This window comes from Lepisma saccharinum, chromosome 13, assembly GCF_977018435.1.
Source record: "Lepisma saccharinum chromosome 13, izLepSacc3.1, whole genome shotgun sequence".
Classification (NCBI taxonomy): domain Eukaryota; kingdom Metazoa; phylum Arthropoda; class Insecta; order Zygentoma; family Lepismatidae; genus Lepisma; species Lepisma saccharinum.
The window spans coordinates 26,377,986-26,400,196 of NC_139241.1; the positions used below are offsets into that span (position 1 = coordinate 26,377,986).

Sequence of the window (22,211 nt, forward strand, 5' to 3'; positions counted from 1 at the left end):
TCAAAGCACAGAGACCCATGTTTGTCATCAACACCTCAAAAAGGAAGCAAGTTGTGGTTAATGACAGGACAAACATTAAAATTATCTGTGAATTCCATGAAACACTCCCTGATGACACCATATGTAGTGTTATTCTTATAGGTGAAAAATCATATGTTTATGATGTAAGAAATGAGAGAGTCACAGAGCAATTCTAGAAGAGTTTTGCATATTACATTGTCTTAGTATTAGATAAACAAGTTGTGCCTGGTCTTGAATTAAAATATTCCAGGTTAACATATTAGCATAATAGTACAAAAATATTTTGAATAAATATTTAAAATTATATTACAGTGTACTACTGTATAATCAAAAAACTCTTAAGAGCATCTTGGATTAGTTTTAAGTGTGGTCAAAACAATATTGAGAAAAGCCATATTTTTAACAAATTTATAAACAGCAATTTTAGCAAATTCAGGTTTAGCCACATCAATTTGAGGGGGGTCTTCTTTTCTCGGAAGCTTTTTTTTTTTACAAAAATCGTAGGTTTTACACAGTAACAATAAAATTTTATAGACATTTTGCCTTAGTTTTAAGTATTTCTATTCAGTCGAAACACCTCTTCATTTATCGGGTTTATAATACCGTATTTTACACTACTATCAATCAATCATTAGATATAGCCTATGGCTGAAATCATGTAACTTCTAGAAAACATGCCATTGATGATATACCGATATCTGGCATGATTGCAATAAAAAATGACGAAACAAGTATTTTAATGATTGCACTTAAACTTAAAAGCTACTACAGTAATCGAATGTACGCACTGAAGCAGAAGGCATACGCTATTGAGTAAGGTTAATCAGAGGGTATACAGACATGGGCGTATATATAGTTCATGTAAGGGAGGGAGGGTTCAACTGTTGGTATGATTAGGGTTGTTATATTTCATAAGTAAAAATCCTGGACATTGCTGACCTGAAGCTTGTAGGGGACCGGTGTGTGTGTGTGTGTGTGCTGGACCCGACAAAGTTGTGTGTATATACATATAAATTATCATATTCTTTACACTTTTTTTAAAAGAAACAGAAATCTATTTGGGAGTATATCATTGCCATAGGAGTGCGCAGACTCTCTGATTAGAGGGCTCAAACGTCTTGATGAAGGTTCAGTCTGGAAATAAAAACCTCAATTAACTCACTCTTTTAGTTTTATTGCATTGAGGGTGTGTGCATATATAAATGTAAATAATATACATATTATTTAAATACATTACATCAATTCATTCTCCCCATAACAAATCAACAGCAAAAATGATATAAATTGTCTCTGACATGTGCGCGCACCTTTTCCTCCAAAAACAATATTGATTTAATAGGGCGCAAAAAGAATCAGGGGGCGTTATGGCATTCTCTTTATATTTTTTTTCATTTAGATTGTTTGGCGCCGAGAGCCAACTCCCGATAAAATTTTAAATCGAGGGGGCAATTACCCCTCTGTACCCCACTGCAGGTGCTTTTGGCCGTCTGGAAGAAATAATGCAGGAAGGACGTAAAAACTAATACCATCTTGAGTGTCCTTTTGTCCTGTTATTCTTAGATTCTGCTAGTCTTACTTTGTTTTATTTAAATGATTGCCCCTCTTGCCCCCAGAATTGATCTCCGTCCACTGCACCCCCTTCCCCGTAATTGCTTTGAAAATACTTAATTTTCTTTGAGAGTATACCATCATTTAAAAACGACGATAAGATTCCTCTACACTAAATTTCTTGTGAAAGTATAATACGAATGTGGAATGGACATCTGGAAGGGGGACAAGGATAGCCACACTTCCCTCTTAGAAAACGAATGTCAATCTATAAGTATATATTTCACACGTATAATTTGATTTCAATTAGAGTAATTTACATTAATTATTTTAATGGAGATGCGGGAATACGACATAATTTGCAGATGTAAGGTCACTGTTCAAATTCATGGACCAAGAGAGCATTGGCTTGATAGAAGTACTACCAGAGCAAAGTGCACCACATCCTCTAGATGAATCCATTGTTCAGGAAATTAGTGATGATAAGATAGTGATGAAAATGGAAATTGAAAAGTTTGGAAATTACAGAATATTTTTTATAACGTTTGTGAGTCAGTAATCTAATGTATTCTTGGACACGAGCAGTTCTTAAGACATTACTTGCTAAAATCATATGTATTTTTTTGGTTTCAGTCGTTCTACATAACAAGGGCATATAACATTGGTTTTGGTTTGGTGTTTTAAGTCCACTTTGTGCACAGTAAGGCTAATCGGGACAGAACCTACAGTTTAAAGTGGGATCCGAACCACTATGTGCCTCCACCGGGTATCGAACCCGGGACCCCTTGATTACAAGGCAAAGACGCTACCGGCATATAACATGCATTCAAAAATGTTGTCATATCGGTATAAAACAGACTAATACCTGCATATTCATTTTGTTTCGTATATAGAGAATGTGGTATTTGTTTTCTTGATTAATAGGCATCAATTTGTAATAAACATGTATTAGTATTATTGTAACAAATCTTTCACAGCTGATTTCCCGAAAACTGTCATTTCCTCTATGTGCCCCTTTTGGAGCTAACTCTTCAAATATAGTTCAGGAAAGTATAGTCTTATTCATTTCTTGTCTCACCCGATTCCAGGAAATTTTTTGTGCATCCCGAAGAAACTATTCGTGACACCAGAACAAATTATATCATTCCGGGATTGTCCCGGAAAATCCGGGACGTATTGCAGACCTAGGTACGATCTAGCTATCAAAATCTAATCTGTAAACCAGGCCATCAAACATTTTGACCCACTGTTCCAATGAATGAGAGATAGCCATTCCACATTTTTGGAATAAGTTGTTGCAATTTCGAAATGTGTTGACTGTGTTCAGAGAAATGTGAGTTCAATTCTACTACAAAATGGTCAAAAATTGGACAACGAAGGTTATTAACTTTGTAATATTATTTTGTGCTCTCAGCTGGTGTATTATTCCTTTAGATTTGGCAGCTGGGTGTTCGAGATCATTTCATTTCTTCATCATAGTCTCTAAGTAGTTTCTCTGCTTTGGAATAAATTTCATTAAAGTTCTCAGAACTCTCTCTTAGTTTTATATATATATCTATATATATATATATATATATATATATATATATATATACAGGGTGTCATTTTAATGGCGCCCACGGACCACGGAAACGTGTAGAGGGCATCAAAACAAACAACTTTTTTTCAGTAACATTTTTCTCGTTGGTGCATCGATTCGACGCTACAGTCGTTCAAAAAAGACCGTTTTGCCGCCTGAATGCTGGCAACCACACACAACATTTGATTGCATTGGTGACGTCATATCCCGTTGTGAAGCGATGCGTTCCAGGGTTGCCAGGAACACTCATATTCTGTTAAAAATGACATAGCTACAATCAGCCACATTATGTACCGTAAAACAAAACGAGAAAACACGTTCTGTAACCTAACAGGAAGTAAACAAACTATACGAAAAACGGTAGAATGAAAATCGAATTCAAGCGGAAGTTGTCATATCGAATTTTGTCTCAGTTTACATGTCAAATATTTGCAAATTTAGTTACCAAGTTGGCATCTAATATTACAATTTAGTCTTATCCACTTTGTCCTTCTGATACTAGTTGTCTGTGACACACTGAACAGATGACAAAATAGAAATGAAAGAACTCAAAATTCTAAAGGTAAGCAACACGTAGGTTAATATAATGTATATTCAGTGCATTATGAGGCAAGTGGCAAAAATAGTTGAAAATACAGGGATATAAGTAGTGGTAATACAAGCTCTCCGACGACTGTGTTTATCTATGCACCGGATAAACATGTAATAGTTTGCAACGGTGAACAGGACAGTATATTCGCTACTGATTCATCATTAGATTGTTACTGTGGCTGTACAGCGGGATCCAAAAGTATTGCTCAGCAAATTGTCCATGACTATTTTTGTTGGTTTTTATCCTCGTCCCTCGTATTTTTAAGGACTATATTTTTACGTATACTGGTTCAGAGGTTGTAAACGGATTGTTTGGTGTTATGTGTCAGTTCTTGAAGATCTCATTGCATAAAACGAAGGGAGTTAACGGGGTGATGGACAATTTGCTTGGTAATACTTATGGATCCCACTGTACGTGTTTTACCCGTAATGTAACAACGTGAACCTCGGATACTTCCCTTATCAACACAAAAGTACCACATGGCATCTGGACACAAACCTGTAGATATCAACCTTGCAACGAGATTTGCAAATATAATTGACATGTACCTGGGCGTAAACAGCCACATGTAAGCTGTAAGTCCAATAAAATTTATTGTTGTTGATATTTGACATGTAGGCTGAGACAAAATCCGATATTGACACTTCATTTTGAATCCGTATTTTTACGATTCTCATATCGTTGGTTCACTTCCCCCTTCCCCGGAGATGACTGCTGATCTTCTGGCTGGTAGGCTATGATGTTCGGTCTTCTGGGCGCGTTTCTCGCTTCATTTTACAGCTAATAATGTGGTTGGTAGTTTGTCATTTTTTACAAAATTTGACTGTTACTTGCAACCCTGCCGTGTGCTGTTTCGCTGCAGGAAATGACGTCACAGATACGATCAAATGTTGTGTTGGGTTGCCAGCATCCAGGCGGCAAAACGGTCTTTTTTGAATGGCTGTAGCGTCGAATCGACGCACCAACGAGAAAAATGTTACTGAGAAAAGTTGTTTGTTTTGATGTCCTCTATACGAATATGTGGTCCGTGGGCGCCATTAAAATGACACCCTGTATATATATATATATATATATATATATATATATATATATATATATATATATATATATATATATATATATATATATATATGAGAGAGAGAGGGGGGGGGAGGAGAAACTTCAACTCTCTATGGCAAATAGTTCTCATTCTACAATTTAAAAAACTAAAAAAACTTCCAAGCATTTGAAACGTCTGTGCTATAATCTTTAGCTGATGGCGCTTGCGCTTTCTGCCACAGCACGTTACATTTAAAACTTTTTCAGTTACCCTTCACAGTGTTGCCAACTATCCTTCATTCCAACTATTTGTTACAATTTTATGAATTTTACTTTTATTATACTCCTAAGCGGAACACGCTGTAGCCTATATATTTTGGTGAGTTCATTAAAACTGAGTCTGCGACCGCAGTGTAGCACGCGTTTCGTCTTCGTTGCAACATTGAATCTTCAAAGAAAAAAAGCATTTGTCGTTGGAATCGCCGATTTGAGCAAACGGCTCGTGTGTGGAAAGGCAAGAGCTCCGACCGACAGTGTGTGACCGGATGGGGAACATTGAGCATGTATATACGTTATTGTGAGTATAATCAAATGTGATTTGAAACTTTAGCACCTTCTCTTTCCAATGTCATGTAGATCATTCACATAGGATGTCAGGATATTTAACCTTACGAAATTGAGTCCATCTTTTTTAATCACGCTGTGTATTGTAGTGTGAATCTTCTGTTCTAAGTATAGCCTTGGGGCATTTGTGTAAAAAATTTGCGACATTTACTGCCTGTGCATGCGGTCCAGATATGGAAAAGCGAGCAGTCAATTAATCATTAACAGGGAACGGATTAATTAATATGTCAAAAAAATGTGGTGGATATGTAAATACATATTTAGATATTTAATCAAAATATGGAATTAATATGGACTTACAATTGTGAAAAACTGCAATTTTCATTAATAACAGGCTCACCTAGCTAACATAGGCGTGCGCACGGTAGGGGGCAAGGGGGCAATTGCCCCCTTAATCATGGACGTCCGCAGATTTTTTCCACGGAGGAACAATCATGGTATTTTTCCATGGGGCATATTACCCCGATAATAGTGTTGCCCCCTCAAAAAACACCACTTGAATTTGAAATTATCGCATTAATGTAAATTACTATGATTGAAATCAAATTATACGTGTGAAATATATACTTTTAGGTTGACATTCAATTTCTAAGAGGGAGGTGTGGCCATCCTTGCCCTCCCCTTCCAGACGTCTATATATGTCCCTACATAATTATACTTTCACCTAGAAATTTAGTGTAGAGGAATCTTATCGCCGTTATTAAACGATATTATACACCCTCCCAAACCTTGGACGGAAATCAATTCTAGGGGGACAAGGGGGGCAAAGATTTAGATAAAAGAAAGCAAGGCTAGTAGTATCTAAGAGTAGCAGGACAAAAATATACTCAAGATGGTTCCTTCAAATAATATAAAATTCAACATTTATATCTTTTTCCAAAATATATGTAAAAATTTTACACCTTAAATGCACCATATTTAATCCATTAGATGAAGAAAAGAAAGTGTTTAAGGGTATTATCGAAAGGGGGGGGGATATCCAACTCTTACATATTAGGCCTTACTTGACACGGGGGTTCTTGGGGGATTGTGAATTAAACTTTGGGGGCACAGTATCCAACTCTAGGTCTTAGATTATTGCGGGTATTTTAGTTAGAGGGGGATTGAGCCTTAAATTGAGGGCAATTATACAATTATTGTGTATTACTATTGTCTTAGACAGACTATTGCGGAAATTCTGGTGTAGAGACTGAGAATTAATTTTTGGGGGAGACATAATCCACTCTTCAATATCAACAGTAAGTCTAAAATTGGCATGGAAACTTTGGTGAAAAAGAGTTCGAAAATTAAATTTTGGAGACTGCATTTAGCGATATGACCCCGAACGTGCCAAAGGGGAAGCTGGAAAAGACTAAATATCTCGGGATCTTAAGAAAGTATTGACATCCCATTAAATTAATATTCTTGAAAGCCTGCAAAGGAATGGATTTAAATATTTTCTTGCTAGCTTCCATCGCAATATGTTACTAGGATGTGTGTTTGGCGCTTGAATGAGGTTTACTAGGATGCGTGTTTGGCGCTTGAATGAGGTGAATGTGAAGTTTTTATACTATAGCTGCATTACAAGACAAGTTATATTCTCGATTATGATGAACGATTTTAGGGGTGGTCTTGAGTGATGGGCCCCTGTTTAGGGAGGAGGGGCAGATCAAATATAGTGTTCAGTAAAGCTAAGAAAGAAGTTTCTTTCAGTAGACACGCTGTCGTAATTAAATACGTTGTGGGGATTACGATATGGTTTAAGTGCACAAATTATATGATTTGGAGGGGATGTGCCATTGGCCTTGGGGGGGGGCACCCCTGTATTTAGTTCATTTCAATAAGGGTTGAATTTGACTTGGTCTACTGTATTATATTTCGACGGGTATGGGAGGGGAGGGGGCAAGTGCAGGTCACCTGTTCCCCTGTCTGATTTAGCACCGCACGCCACTGTACTATGTGTTGTTGCATTCCAAGGCCTGTCTATCACCTATTGTCTAATGCGTATAACAATATTCCAAACTTTTTGTGAGGAGCGTACTAAGCCTTGTGTATCAAGGAAAAGTAAAATGTCCTCCTTGCCCCCCAGTTTTGGCACACAATCGCAGCTACTGACAGCCGATATACAGGTATCGACTGTAACTCAGTGATGTGCCGTACGCTATAAGTTTACGTCTACATGGGTTTTCTACACGTAATCTACGAGTAGATTACGTGGGTTGTAGTTCACATAGACTACGTAGACATTATAAAGTGCATTAAAATTAATTTTCAAGGCTTTCATGAAAGGAAAGTGACATTTTCAACTATATTTGTTCCTAACGAACTGAAAAGAATACTATTTACAACAAAATTTCTCTTCTCTTCTATCAGCAACTATAGAAGAAGATAAATAATATGCAAAAGACAACAGATGGCAGTCGTGTCGTGAGGGAAAATTAATATTTTTACCCACTAGAATATTTCCTACGTTAGGTTCTTTTCCTAGGTGAGAAATTGTTCGAATTTGGAAGGGAGCGTATGAAAAGTTATCCTCGCACATCAGCAACTGATCTCTCTAAAGCACAATCCAATTCTAAAGGGATATTAACATCTATGTGTAAAAATTTCTCTTACCGTTCCGTTTCACATTCACTTCTACGAGCAACATTTCACACTAATGTTATTTTCATAAACCTAATTAATATTCGGAAAGTTTCAAAACTTGTGCCAAATTCAAAAAATTATTAACAGCTTTCTCTATCTACAGGTTGTGTCTTCCTACAATCAGAAAAATGTAAAGCAGACGATTGCTCAGCTTCACTGACATACTTACTGTTCAAATCGACATTACAATGGTCTTTCTTTACGATTCCACACAAGTTGATTTGGTGTTCTAAGTCCACTTTATGCACAGCAAGGATAAAATCAGGAATCGATACCTTGATTACAAGGCAACGACGACACCACTGCGCCATCGGGGAAGTCCATTTATACACAACTTATCAACACAAAAAAAATTCTGGTTTTCATCAACGACCTATGACAAATTACACGCTTCACCTTCTGTACTGCTGTTCCCTCCAACAAGGAACGTGCCCATGTTATAACTACTAAATATCAATGACGACAGGATTTGAAGCAGCGGCATGCTGAGAACTTGGTTTTGCCGGCTACGTCCTTCACAACACTCACATTGCACACACCAACACGAAAAATCCTTAAACTAATTCTTCTTTCGATAAACATTCACAATAGCAGTGACGTGCGGTGACGTCGACACTTGGGGTAGCAGTCAGTGGCGTGCTCAAGGGGGGGGTGTTGGTGTGGGTCACACCCCTCCTCCCTTTAGGGCCAGTATTCCTACAAAAAAGAAGAATGTCAATAACAGGAAAAGATTGCAAAATTATGAATGAGTACTAGAAAAAAGTACACGTAACCCCCACCCACATTCGAAAATAAAAAACTATTTGATTTGACTCTAAGCCAGAGATCCTGGGTTCGAATCTCGGATTGGCCATTTGTGTTCTTTGTGTGTGTCCCTTCATCAATTTTGTCGTACCAAAGGTGGCGGAAAAGCGAAGTAAAATAAACCAAATTGAGCAATCAATCAATGATTTGATTTCATTTTTGTTATTTAGCGTCGCTTTTTTGTTACATTTGGTTAATTGCGAAGACGATACGATGAAATTGATGAAGGGACGAGCACAGGGAACGCACATGCCCGGGTCGGGGTTCGAACCCGGAACTCCTGGTGTCGTAGCGCGCTGTGATAACCACTCCCCCACGCTTGGTTGATTTGGTGACAGGTAACAAAACACAACACACTTTTTTGTAGTTTCTTCAATGATATTCATTTGACTTTTTGAGTTCTGAGATACATTTTTCATTCCAAATTATTTCATTATTCACTGCAACACATAGGACAAGAATGCGCACTCATCACGGGTTCGAATCCTGGCCTGGATTGTTCATATGAGGTCCCTTCACCAATTTCATCATATCATCACTCAATCCTCATTTTCGCGATAACCAAATGTGGCAGAAAAGCGAAGTAAAATAAACCAAACCAACAACAATATGAACACGCGTTCTCTTGCCCAAATAAATACATCCGTATTTATGACTGTTAGAGACCAAGAGTAGTATATTTAAATAAAACACTACTAAAACGAGAGTCAGAGAGAGCCTGAGCACATATTTGTAATTTAATCATTATATATTCCATATTTGAAAAAGAAAAAAAGAAAGAAAGCATAACATTATTGTCTGCACATAACACGTTCCCATACATACATACACACATATTGTACAACGTGTAAAAGGTTGTGTAAATACTGAGAACATAAGTACTGCAGAAAATTTTACCCTGTGTTCTTTAGAGGATTTACAAAAAAAAAAAATGAGAAACCAATCCCCTATCTGTCCTATAGGAGATAGACTGGGGGACCTGAAAGCCTGGGCTTTCAACCATTGCAGCGGGGAGCGAGGGGACAAGGGGGGTAGAGAGAAATCTTCCTTTTCCTTGGGCCGGCCGTTTCTACCTGGAAACTAGTCTGTTGGAAAAAGAGCGAGCTAGGGTATTCAGCCAGCTTTGCCCGGGGAGAACACCGATGGACGAGAAGCGCGTGGAAAAGAAAGTGTTGCGTATGAGCTGTGGTGGCTTTAACAAGACAATAAATAATGTGATTTGAATATAATTCGAGATGTGAGATTGATTGATCTATCTCTGCTAGACTAGCTACTCCTCAGTGCACGTCACTGCACAATAGTATTCGATGCCGTCATCCACTGCTGGTAAAAATCACATGGCTTTCTCCAACTTCATGCAAAACATTTACCACGTCTAACGCAAATTAGCTTATCTTTGGAAATGGCGTGAATTCGTGACACTCCAGTTCCGTCAAAACAAATTTTGTATATCACACATCTGCTACGCCCCTTGTGGGTACGTACTTACATGTTATTTACCACGGCTACAGATATCTTAATCTCAGGGGGATAGGTTCTTTGTTTGAGAATTCCAAATAAGAAAGCGTTTTATAGCAAAGAGGATATAGTAAAAATGCGGATCTATATTCTGAGAACTTGACAAAATACAGAGAATATATATATATATATATATATATATATATATATATATATATATATAATCGAAAAGGCTTCTTCTTCTTTTAAATGGCTTTTTCTTCTTTTAAAAGGCTTCTTCTTCTTCTTTTAAAAGGCTTCTTCTTCTTCTAAAAGGCTTCTTCTTCTTTTAATATGGAAAAAGCTTCTTCTTCTTTTATTATGGAAACGGCTTCTTCTTCTTTCAATATGGAAAGGGCTCCTTCTTCTTTTATTATCAAAAGGCTTCTTCTTCTTTGATAATCGAAAAGGCTTCTTCTTCTTTTCTTCGTTTAATTTATTATCTTCCTTTAAAGCGTTATCTTATTTATGTGCTCGTTTTCCCCCCGCTTCTTTGTCAAACAATACAAGCTATACTTGTAGAAAGAGTAGGGTCGACTAAACTGACAATAGCGCCACCTCCTATTTGACGACCAAAGGGGAATAACCAGGATTGCTAATAACAAGCGCTGCCAATGGCCCAGTGCGACTAATAAAGAGCGCAACCGAAAAGTGCTTCGGGGCGTCTAATTTGACACAGCGCCACCGGGGACAAACAACCAAAACACTGACAATGTTCTCCTCGTCAGGAAAATAAAAAGATACATTTCTGAATACAATTCTTTCCTAAACGTTTCATACATGAGCATGTTCTTAATTATCTTAATTTACTATATACAACATTCTATTTACTTCTTCCATAGTATTTCGACTCTTCCTTTATATATTTCTCAATTTACTGTAATATAAATAATCCCTCTTCTCCGCTCCAAGTTTTTACAATGAGCTCTTATCCTCTTTATATGGCGTGCTGCCATCTGTCGTCGCTCTCGGGAAACTTCTTACTTGCAACTTTCATTGTGTCATCGAAACTGGCACGTGACACATCTCGTCGTCAGTTTGAGAGAAAAACTCAAAACTCAAACAAATACGTACACACATCAAGTTCAACTGAGATTAAACTTATTTCAACCACGTGTCGAGCATAGCACACGGAAGCGTTCTCATAATTCTCTTGCAACTTACATTGTCAGCATGAAACGAATAATAAAAATTATTTCCTCCGGGCCGGATTTGAACCAGCGACCTATGGATTACTACGTGATGAACAACTACAGTCCACCGCTCTACCAACTGAGCTACCAGAGGAATTAACAAAACAGATTTCTCAACAATTAATACTTTCTACTTCTCGCTCCCATTGAAGGAAACTAATATTGTGTTTCTCTATTTCAGTTTCTTCAGGATGATGTATTCGTATCTCTCTTTCCTTTCTTCTCTACCCAGTGGGATACTTTTTCACTACAATTTTTCACAATGTGAACAGCTAAATAACATTCGTTCAAACTTATTTGTTCACAAGAAAATTTGTTCAAACTTATTGGTTTAAACCGAGATCTTATGCGGCAGCAACGACTCAATAATTAAGTTTCAACAATCTTGTGAAAAGCTAGAATGGTTTTGCCTGATAACGCTGGTAACGCCTGCAAATTATCGCGAAATAAAATTCTATACCTTAGGACGTCAAGTTCAAAATACCAAATTTACAGATCACAACACCCACTATCAATAATAGCAACACCAATCCAAATGTCGGACACATGCGGCATTCCCCCCCTCTGAAATGAAAGAATTAAACATTTATGCACTATCGCGATTAACCGAAACACATAAGAGAGTAAATGTAAAAGAACAGAAATATATATACAAAGAAACAATAAGTCAATTTATTGAGTTAACCAGACACACTTAAGTTACATGCTCTAATTGCCAGTCAGCTGATTTAATAGAACGCGTAAAGAATTTTTGAAAGAACTTGATTTAAGCAATTAATTGAAAAGCAATTGCATTTGTTTATATTAAAAATAACGTTATGGTGCACCGCTGAATTTCTTACTTTAATTTTAATTCAACGCTAACTCAGCTATTACAACAGCACTCAGATTCGTGCTATATAGAACACTATAGTTAGTGTAAAATTTCTCTCTTAATGCTATTGGGATCATGCATGCAAACAATTCTCAAATGCTTAGGCAAACCACATATTATTTTTATGTTCAAATATACATTAATAAATGCCTCCAGGGGTTATGTACATATTCAGTCCTATTTACTTGAAGAACCCCAAGAAGAACCTGTTAGATTTTCAATCTGCACAAGTGATATTGCGAAGCAACAAATTTACTCGTATAAGTTAGGTTGCAAAATCGAAGCATACAAGAATCTGCGTCACGTGAACATTCATACGCGCAGAAGCAACCTTTATTCAAAAATGTCAATTATCTCTTCACTAAAACAACCCGTATGTATCTTATAACTCGTTTTGAGCCATGGCACCTTCGTAACACACTGGAGTTCTTGTTATTTTGATAAGAACACTCGAAAATCACCTTTTATTAAAGATGGCTGCGTCGCCCATTTTGTTCTTTTCTATTACTCTATCTGCAGGGCTACGTCTCCAAGCAACAACTAAATTGCACCCAGTTCACTCGAAATTCCGTATCAAATAGTGGAAATGAAATATCAACTTACTGCGTTTCTTCAGAGTGCAATTCGGCATCGAAATTCCAGAAGGAAAACTCTTAAGCAATGTGCACCTTACCTTCCTGGCCAGTTACTTATCTTGGCAACCAGAATCCCAGGTTCACCTTTTTCTCTTCAGAATTAGGTGGCGAAGACCTGCTTCCTCGATTCTTTGTAGCCGATATGTAACACTTCAAATACCCGTCAGACTGAGTAATCATTTATTCTTCGGGTGATGCAAAAGTTCCGGCAAACGTGCAAAATTAGCGTCTGCACCCTTTTCCATCCAACATCCGGCATCCGTTGACCACCTTCCCGCTCTCCATTCTCTTTCTTCCTCATCTTCCACTACTCGTTCCCCCCATCCTTTTGTGCACAGCACGATTTTCTTTGACAAATCATCAATTTACATGTTTGAGAAACCAAACGTTAACATGCATGTGTACGTCTTAAGAATCCTTTTGTAATGCATATTCAAATAAACTTTTTACTTTTTGCTATACGTCGATACTTAGATGAAAACGCTCTAAATTTTATAATTTTCCGCCATAACTGCAAATTGCCCATGCGTGCAGCGGCCGACACTTCAAAATGTCCCTGTGCATAAGCAAACCGCAAGCAAATCGGATTTCAAACAAAGGCATGACAAGAATGATAATTTCAAAACCAAGTTAAGTGGCATGGGGCTTAATCAACAATGGAACTTACTTTGTTAGGCAGCTGACAATTAGTTGAGGCGTAAATTGAGCATTTACAAATTAAATATGCACACCAGCCAGAGCCATCTAGCGACTCTTCGCGTAACCACGGAAGCAACCAAGTTTTATTACTGCATTAACCTTCCACCTGTCGTGAATTCTCCACACTATAAGAGTGCATCGTCTTTGGACGTGAGTTGAGAGTTATTTTATTCCTGCATGCACGCACGAAACTCAAACAACCAAAATGCCTTATGACAACTCGTCATAACACCTTCCTTCTTTCACACTGATGCCCCACAGCACTGAAGGATCCACATAATCTAATGTCAGCCATATAGCTTCCTCCATACAGCTTCGATGACCCTCTACCAGGCGCGGTTGGCCCTATAGCGCACAGGATCAGTGAACCCCCAGTAATATACGATAATCACCTCGAGAATGAACAATGAACAATGTCTTTAAATTTTCACATTATTTCGCTAAAAATTCTACACAATAAGTCATGTATTTGTGCCCGTAACACGGCGAACTCTCTTGCTGAGAAGAAGAAACCGCGAATCGGCCGCCCTGATACAGACCCTCAGTTGAACCCCCACAGGACAGCTCGTGCCATTGTGAAAGCTTCGTGCGGGAGCAGAAGCGCGAGGAGGGTATAGGACAAAATACATGGGAGATGAGATTTGCAGAACCTATGTTCAACCCAACGGTCATGCGCAGTTCGTTCTCTCGCAGAAGGCGCGGGACAAGGCTCCTTTCTCGCTGCTTCCTCCCTTCCAGTGTTGCTGCGTGCGGTTCAAGTTTGAAGCGCACACATTACATATTCAATCTTCTCTTGTATCATTTTTGCACCGAACTTCTTGGAATAAATGCAAGATTGTGTCAGAGATGGATGAGTGGAAACAAATAGAAGCTGGAATTAGATGCGATGAATTAAAATAAAGGAGATACATTACCAAAATACCTTGTGCATGCATTCAGAGGTTTTTCCTTAAAGGTGGAAACACTTCGGGTTCGCGAAAGAGAAAGAATGGCGCGAAGACGTGACTCGCTGTCGCTCGGTGTCAAAGTCTCAAGTTTTTTAGTTTTTGAAGTGCTTGGATACTTGTTGGAAAGTATTAAGTGATGCTGCGAGTGAAACGAGGGATGGACTTTACCTAGGTTATGTCATTTGATGCAGTGTAGGCGTTGCTGTCCGCGCAGGTAAGAAATGACCGATAGAAATGCACATAATTAACGTAAACAAACTTCCTTGTCCACTGAAAAAAAGCGTGTGCTGGTCGACCAGCCCCAAATTTGAACAAACCTGTCGCGTATAAATGAAAGGGTCTCAGGTTCGATTTCTAGTATGCGCATGCCATTAGTTGCCATTTCCCTTTAACAAATGTAGGACCAGTTCTGATTAGTCAGCATGGACGTCCGGAAGGGGAAAAGGGGGCCGCCCCCCCATGGAAATTGAATGTAAACCAAAAATTATATATTACACGCATATAATTTAATTTCAGTCACAGTAATTTTTGGTAATTATTATAAAAGCGTTGCAGTAACTTTAGACTGAAGGAGTGTTTTTTGCTCCTCGTGGGGAAAAAATATATTACTTGCCCCTACTTGAGGATGTCCATGATATTCCAACAAAACTCAACTTTTTTCATAAAGGCACAATTTATTGTAGTTTCAGCCCTAAATTTATTCGCACACCCCTACAACAAAACCTTATACTCCCAGATAAAAAGAATTCTTGACAAAGCTTTTAAACCCTCCCCCATCCTTTTGTTGGGCGAAGGAAGTATATTTTGCGGAAAGTGAATATATGTCACATCACTTCAGTGAACCCCCGGGTAAATAATGCACGAGCCGCGCCTGCCCTCTACTCAAGATTGGCGCACTTGGACAAGGTCCCAAGCAACATCTCGATCTCCCTCCACCTTTACCTCTCTATTCACATCTATTCATCAATAACAGTTACTAGGATACTTTCACTTTCATTCTTCATTTTTCACAAGTTTCTTCCGTTACCTCTCATTTGTTCCTACAACATAAAACTCTACGCTCCTCACACAAAATTTCAGCAAGCTCTTCCTTTGTTTTAGGGAAAACGTTTACTTACAAACCACACTTCGTCCGTTCAACGTATCATCCGCTAACGATACTCGCTTTTTTTAATTCTCTTCTCACACTGGCTCTGATACGTAGTGTTACAATATAACTCGAATTCTCGATGACTTGGAAAATAAAGAACTCTCCTCCGGGCCGGATTTGAACCAGCGACCTATGGATAACCGAAAACACAACTACAGTCCACCGCTCTACCAACTGAGCTACCAGAGAAATTAACAAAACAGATTTCTCAACAATTAATACTTTCTACTTCTCGCTCCCATTGAAGGAAACTAATATTGTGTTTCTCTATTTCAGTTTCTTCAGGATGATGTACTCGTATCTTTCTTTCCTCTCTTCTCTACCCAGTGGGATTTTTTTTCACTGCAATTTTTCACACCTTCCTTCTTTCACACTGATGCCCCACAGCACTGAAGGATCCACATAATCTAATGTCAGCCATATAGCTTCCTCCATACAGCTTCGCTGACCCTCTACTCAAGATTGGCGCACTTGGACAAGGTCCCAAGCAACATCTCGATCTCCCTCCACCTTTACCTCTCTATTCACATCTATTCATCAATAACAGTTACTAGGATACTTTCACCTTCATTCTTCATTTTTTACAAGTTTCTTCCGTTACCTCTGTTACCCTGCCCCCGTGTCAGGGCAACAGTGTTTTTTTCTTTATTGAAAAAATTATTAATATGTTAATTAATTGGGTAATCAAGTGTATAAACATATATATGTGATTAGTGTAAATCAATTTATTATGCATTTTTAGGTTCGTATTATTCCATGTATAAGTACCATGTAGCTTTCTGTTCTTTCTTCGTGTTTCGAACGTTCAAAAGAAAGGCGGGCAGTTTAGCTGTTAAAGATTAAAAATTTCGAAAGAAGGGCCGTTGGCAACAGACGCCAACAAAACGTATATAAACTCCCAGATAAGAGTGGGGGAGGTCGGCTGTTGGAACTGAGACTTGGAAGGGAGAGGCTGTTTTTGCTTCGGTCAGCTAGGACCGGAGGACAGGTCTCCCAAAACGGATGCTGTAAGAGATTGGATTGCCGGGCAAGCTAGTGCCTTGGTGTCCAGTTTACAGGTAAAAAGGTAGTTTGTACTGGATGTTATTTTGAAGTAATTACGGTGCGCCGGGCAGCCTAGTGCCTTGTCACCGTGGAGGTTGAGAAATGTACACGTCGGGCGACCTCGCGCCTGTTAAGACGTTTGTTGGAGTAACGCGAGTCTACCTTGTGACAAGTGTACTCCTGATGTAATTCATGAAATGTAAAGCAATAGAGATTCCAACATCAAAATTAGAGTTTTGGCCCGATAATTAGAGAAATGAACGTTTCGATACGACATGTATATACTTCAAATTTTACGTTAATTAAACTTATAGAAAATACCAAAAATGTCCGTTTATAATTTCACAGATGCTGGACAAGGTAATTTATCCCCTATAGCAATAAGGTTTCGCAAAAGTTATCCGTTGTCTCTTGTAGTTAATTATATAATTATGTTGACTTGTAGCAACCCACGTGCATTCTCGTACAAAGAAAGATACCCCTAGACAAATCTGAGCCGAGTACGAAGTGCACCGAACCTCGAGTGCGGATGTAAAGTGTGGGGGGCCAGGCTAGTAACACCTCTCATTTGTTCCTACAACATAAAACTCTACGCTCCTCACACAAAATTTCAGCAAGCTCTTCCTTTGATTTAGGGAAAATGTTTACTTACAAACCACACTTCGTCCGTTCAACGTATCATCCGCTAACGATACTCGCTTTTTTTAATTCTCTTCTCACACTGGCTCTGATACGTAGTGTTACAATATAACTCGAAATCTCGATGACTTGGAAAATAAAGAACACTCCTCCCGGCCAGATTTAAACCAGCGACCTATGGATAACCGAAAACACAACAACTACATTCCACCGCTCTACCAACTCCTTTTTTTTATATAAAGGAAATACTCCATACACGGAGGTATCCCCCACCATTCACTGTTTTTTTCACTTTTATACTTTTCAATTCTTACATTTTCTTTGCTTCTTATCAACTGGACGAACACAAATACCCATGCCTTACCCGGGACTCGAACCCAGAACCCCTGGCGTTGTAGCGCGCTCTGCTAACCACTTTTTTTTCCCGGTTATTTATTTATTTATTGCAACTCTGTTCCTCATTTACATGGAAGATGAGAAATCAGCACACAAATGTACGAAGATAATACTTTATTGTTTCCTTTTCACTACTTAAATAATAAACAAGAAAAGGCACAGGTCCAACACTATCACATATGTATTTCACCACATAGCCCTTTGCACTCCTGCTAGTTTATTATAGTCTGCTAAATGCCTGAACACAATCCTACTGAGTCTCCATCTGCGAACAACACCACGTGGTCTAGACGTCAAGGCACATCTCTTTGGGCCCGTTCCGAAAGTCGCACGAGTTTAACGCGTTAAACGAGTTATGGCAACTGGCCGTTCCATAAGTGCTTCCGTGCGTTTCGTGAGGTTCATTATGCTGTCCCAAAAGTCGCATTCCGTGCGTCTCGTGCAAGAACGAGATTCACCAAACGCACGAGCCAGGAGGTTAGTTTGTTCGGTGAGAATCGTCTGCTACCTGCAGACAACGAGGGTGCATGATGGCTTCAAACTGCACTAGTTCGGGAATTGTATTATAATCTTAACAGAGAGCGTTATGAATCAACATGCACAAGATGAGTGTGCATCAACTGTTCTTAAAATGTGATTAAAATGAGTAACATTATCCGCAGTAGAGTTTATTTCTGTCAGAAGGAAATGCCTTCCGCTGGACGGCATGCGGAAAATTTTTATAAACAAAAGGCTGCGCCTGCGCTTTCGTCTAGAGCGTCCCATAAGTCTGTATAATAACTGGTTTCACCAGGTTCACGAGCCCAGTTACTTTCGTTCGATTCGTTCGTTTCGTTATGACTTTCGGAACGCACCCTTTGTTAGCCTCGACATGCAGGAGTCACGAGGAAAAGCTGCAATTTCCTGATTTGCTATTTCCCTAATTTCTGCTGGAAGTATGTCATTTTTACGAATAGCATTCACTCTCAATCTTTCCATTGCATATTCTTTCACAGCTTTCCGTCTTTTCACATCTTTCACCATTCGCCAATCTGCATATTTTGTACGAACTTGTTGCACCTGAATAGGCACGAAACCTCCAAAATTGAAAATCTTTAACATAGTACTTCGCCACGGAGGTCGACAACCACTTCGCCACGGAGGTCGACACCAACTGAGCTACCAGAGGTACACACGCTGCTATCTCTCTAAAGCACAATCGAATTCTAAAGGGATATTAACATCTATGTGTAAAAATTTCTCTTACCGTTCCGTTTCACATTCACTTCTACGAGCAACATTTCACACTAATGTTATTTTCATAAACCTAATTAATATTCGGAAAGTTTCAAAACTTGTGCCAAATTCAAAAAATTATTAACTGCTTTCTCTATCTACAGGTTGTCTTCCTACAATCAGAAAAATGTAAAGCAGACGATTGCTCAGCTTCACTGACATACTTACTGTTCAAATCGACATTACAATGGTCTTTCTTTGCGATTCCACACAAGTTGATTTGGTGTTCTAAGTCCACTTTATGCACAGCAAGGCTAATCAGGACTCGACACCTTGATTACAAGGCCACGACGACACCACTGCGCCATCGGGGAAGTCCATTTATACACAACTTATCAACACACAAAAAAAATTCTGGTTTTCATCAACGACCTATGACAAATTACACGCTTCACCTTCTGTACTGCTGTTCCCTCCAACAAGGAACGTGCCCATGTTATAACTACTAAATATCAATGACGACAGGATTTGAAGCAGCGGCATGCTGAGAACTTGGTTTTGCCGGCTACGTCCTTCACAGCACTCACATTGCACACACCAACACGAAAAATCCTTAAACTAATTCTTCTTTCCATAAACATTCACAATAGTATTCGATGCCGTCATCCACTGCTGGTAAAAATCACATGGCTTTCTCCAACTTCATGCAAAACATTTACCACGACTAACGCAAATTAGCTTATCTTTGGAAATGGCGTGAATTCGTGACACTCCAGTTCCGTCAAAACAAATTTTATATAACACACATCTCGTCGTCAGTTTGAGAGAAAAACTCAAAACTCAAACAAATACGTACACACATCAAGTTCAACTGAGATTGAACTTATTTCAACCACGTGTCGAGCATAGCACACGGAAGGCGTTCTCATAATTCTCTTGCAATTTACATTGTCAGCATGGAACGAATAATAAAAATTATTTCCTCCGGGCCGGATTTGAACCAGCGACCTATGGATTACTACGTGATGAACAACTAGAGTCCACCGCTCTACCAACTTTTTTTTTTCTTTTTAAATTTTCTTTATTGAAATTAGCTACTTCTTACACAGATTTTACATTTGGACGTCAATTTCAAAGGATCACATGTAGGAAATTTGCATACAAGGCTTTACAGGTTATCTGATCATTGTGATAATATTGTTCACTGGCATAGAATTTGAATGACAGTTTTTGTACATGAGGTTGGTACCCAAGCACATAATAGACGTAATGTCCTATGAGAAATTGCACTGCACGTGTTCTTGTGAGAGGAAAATACTGAAACTCTGGAGTTAATATATGGTTCACCGTGAAGTCATTCGGAGAGCGGCGGCATATGATTCCAAGTAACTTCTTAAGGTGTTTCCAGTGTTCCACGACTGTCACACATGTCGTCAGTCGATGCACTAAGGTGTCGTCCTGTGCACATTTGGTACAATGGGAGTTGTCTGCCATAAGGTATCTCTGCAATCGTACTCTAGTGACGATAGCATCGTGTACAGTTAAGTACCATATGGAGCGCACTCGAGTGGGGAGGTGGGTCGCCGATATGTTTCTCCACACGATGTTCCAGCGCACACTGGGGAATAATGGGACAATACGCGGAATATGTTTCATCCGGTTTTGCAGCATTTTTGATAGAGATTTGACTGTTATATCAGAAGAATCCACACTTGGAAGGAGCATCAACATGTAACAAATTTCCACTATGGTTGCTCGTAAATAGAGAAATTTAGTGGGTATAACACCTGGGTAAATTGGGGCACATAGTTCCACTTCATCCAGCATGGAGCGTAGCACACGAGCCGTAATGCTATCTTGATTCTGGACTATCATAGTGATATGGCGGTGCAAAAATAAGGCTTGCGCTTGTCGGTCGATACTCAGCAGGTTTAGTCCTCCAAGGCGAGTTGGTAGGCATAGTGTGTTATGAGCTACATGGAACAGGTGACCGTGCGAGAAAAAGCGTGTGATCATTCTCCGGATTCTCGCAGCCGTTTGGGTAGGCACGGGTAGTATTTGCGCCACATACCATAGTTTCGAGAGTGCATAAGTGTTGACATATTTGATTATAGCGCTTAGTGACAGTTGGCGGAGTCGGTTGAAATGTAATACTGCTTGTATTTTGGGCACTAAGGTTTGAAATGTGTGGTTGGAAGTCTCGACCAGGTTTCTCGAGAAATAGATCCCAAGTACTTTCAATACGTCCGTCACGTTCATTGGGACAGATTCTGTCCAGTTCCTTGCCATTCTCCCCAAGGGTAGTATTTTTGATTTTCTCAGGTTGAGACACAAACCTGTATTTACTCGTAATTGTTCCAAGATTTCCATTAGGTTAATATAATCCTGATGATCACGCACCGCCACTGTGACATCGTCGGCGTATGCAAAAACTCGGTAGGTCATGCCATACGCTTGTATTCCTTGTAGTCGTTGATTTATTTGGTGTAGGAAGGGACTAAGAGCTGTACAGAAGGCGAGGAGTGAAAAGGGGCAACCTTGCCTAACAGAGCGCTGAAGAACAAACGGCGAGGATAATGTTCCATTTACACACAAATGTACCCGAGCCTGGGCTCTTTATCGCTTCTACGAAGGATTCTCCGCATCCAACCTGAGTTAAATGCCGAAATAGATAATGATGATACAATGAGTCAAATGCTCCTTTGAAGTCCAGGGCTACTAGAGCTGCTTCCGAGTCAGGGGCTTCATTCATTACAGTAATGATGTCTCGTATGCTAGTGAGAACGGTTGTTATATTACCATTAGTTCCGTGCACAAATTGATGAGGGCCTAGTAGAGTAGCTGCATAGTGTTGTAGTCGGCGCGTTAATATTCGTGCCAATATTTTATAATCGGCACATAACAAAGTGATGGGGCGATAATGTTCAGGTGTTAAGGGATGTATCACTTTCGGGATTAAGACCATGACCCCTGTCGAGCTTGTACGACCTAACTTCTTCTGCGCAAAACAGGCTTTGAGCCACCGCATAAGCAGGTCTGCCATGGTAGGCCAAAATGTTTGAAATAATTCAATCGGTAGTCCGTCTATGCC

At 39.2% G+C, this 22,211-nt stretch overlaps 1 protein-coding gene and 2 non-coding genes across 3 annotated transcripts; all 3 read right to left on the minus strand.

Annotated features, from left to right (window-relative positions):
* Nucleotides 1–11,525: 11,525 nt before the first annotated feature.
* Nucleotides 11,526–11,615, minus strand: TRNAY-GUA (transfer RNA tyrosine (anticodon GUA)). Its single transcript is given in 2 exon segments — nt 11,526–11,561; nt 11,579–11,615. It is a non-coding gene; the product is annotated as a tRNA-Tyr (tRNA).
* Nucleotides 11,616–15,928: 4,313 nt separating this feature from the next.
* On the minus strand, nt 15,929–16,015 carry TRNAY-GUA (transfer RNA tyrosine (anticodon GUA)). The gene is given in 2 exon segments: nt 15,929–15,964; nt 15,979–16,015. It is a non-coding gene; the product is annotated as a tRNA-Tyr (tRNA).
* A 2,025-nt stretch (nt 16,016–18,040) lies between these two features.
* Nucleotides 18,041–19,004, minus strand: LOC145996907 (small ribosomal subunit protein uS14m-like). Its single transcript, XM_083133474.1, has 2 exons — nt 18,758–19,004; nt 18,041–18,211 (listed from the first exon to the last, which is right to left on the minus strand). The coding sequence occupies exons 1-2, from the start codon at nt 18,926–18,928 to the stop codon at nt 18,092–18,094; spliced, it is 291 nt and encodes a 96-aa protein (XP_082989600.1). The 5' UTR covers nt 18,929–19,004; the 3' UTR covers nt 18,041–18,091.
* Nucleotides 19,005–22,211: the final 3,207 nt, after the last annotated feature.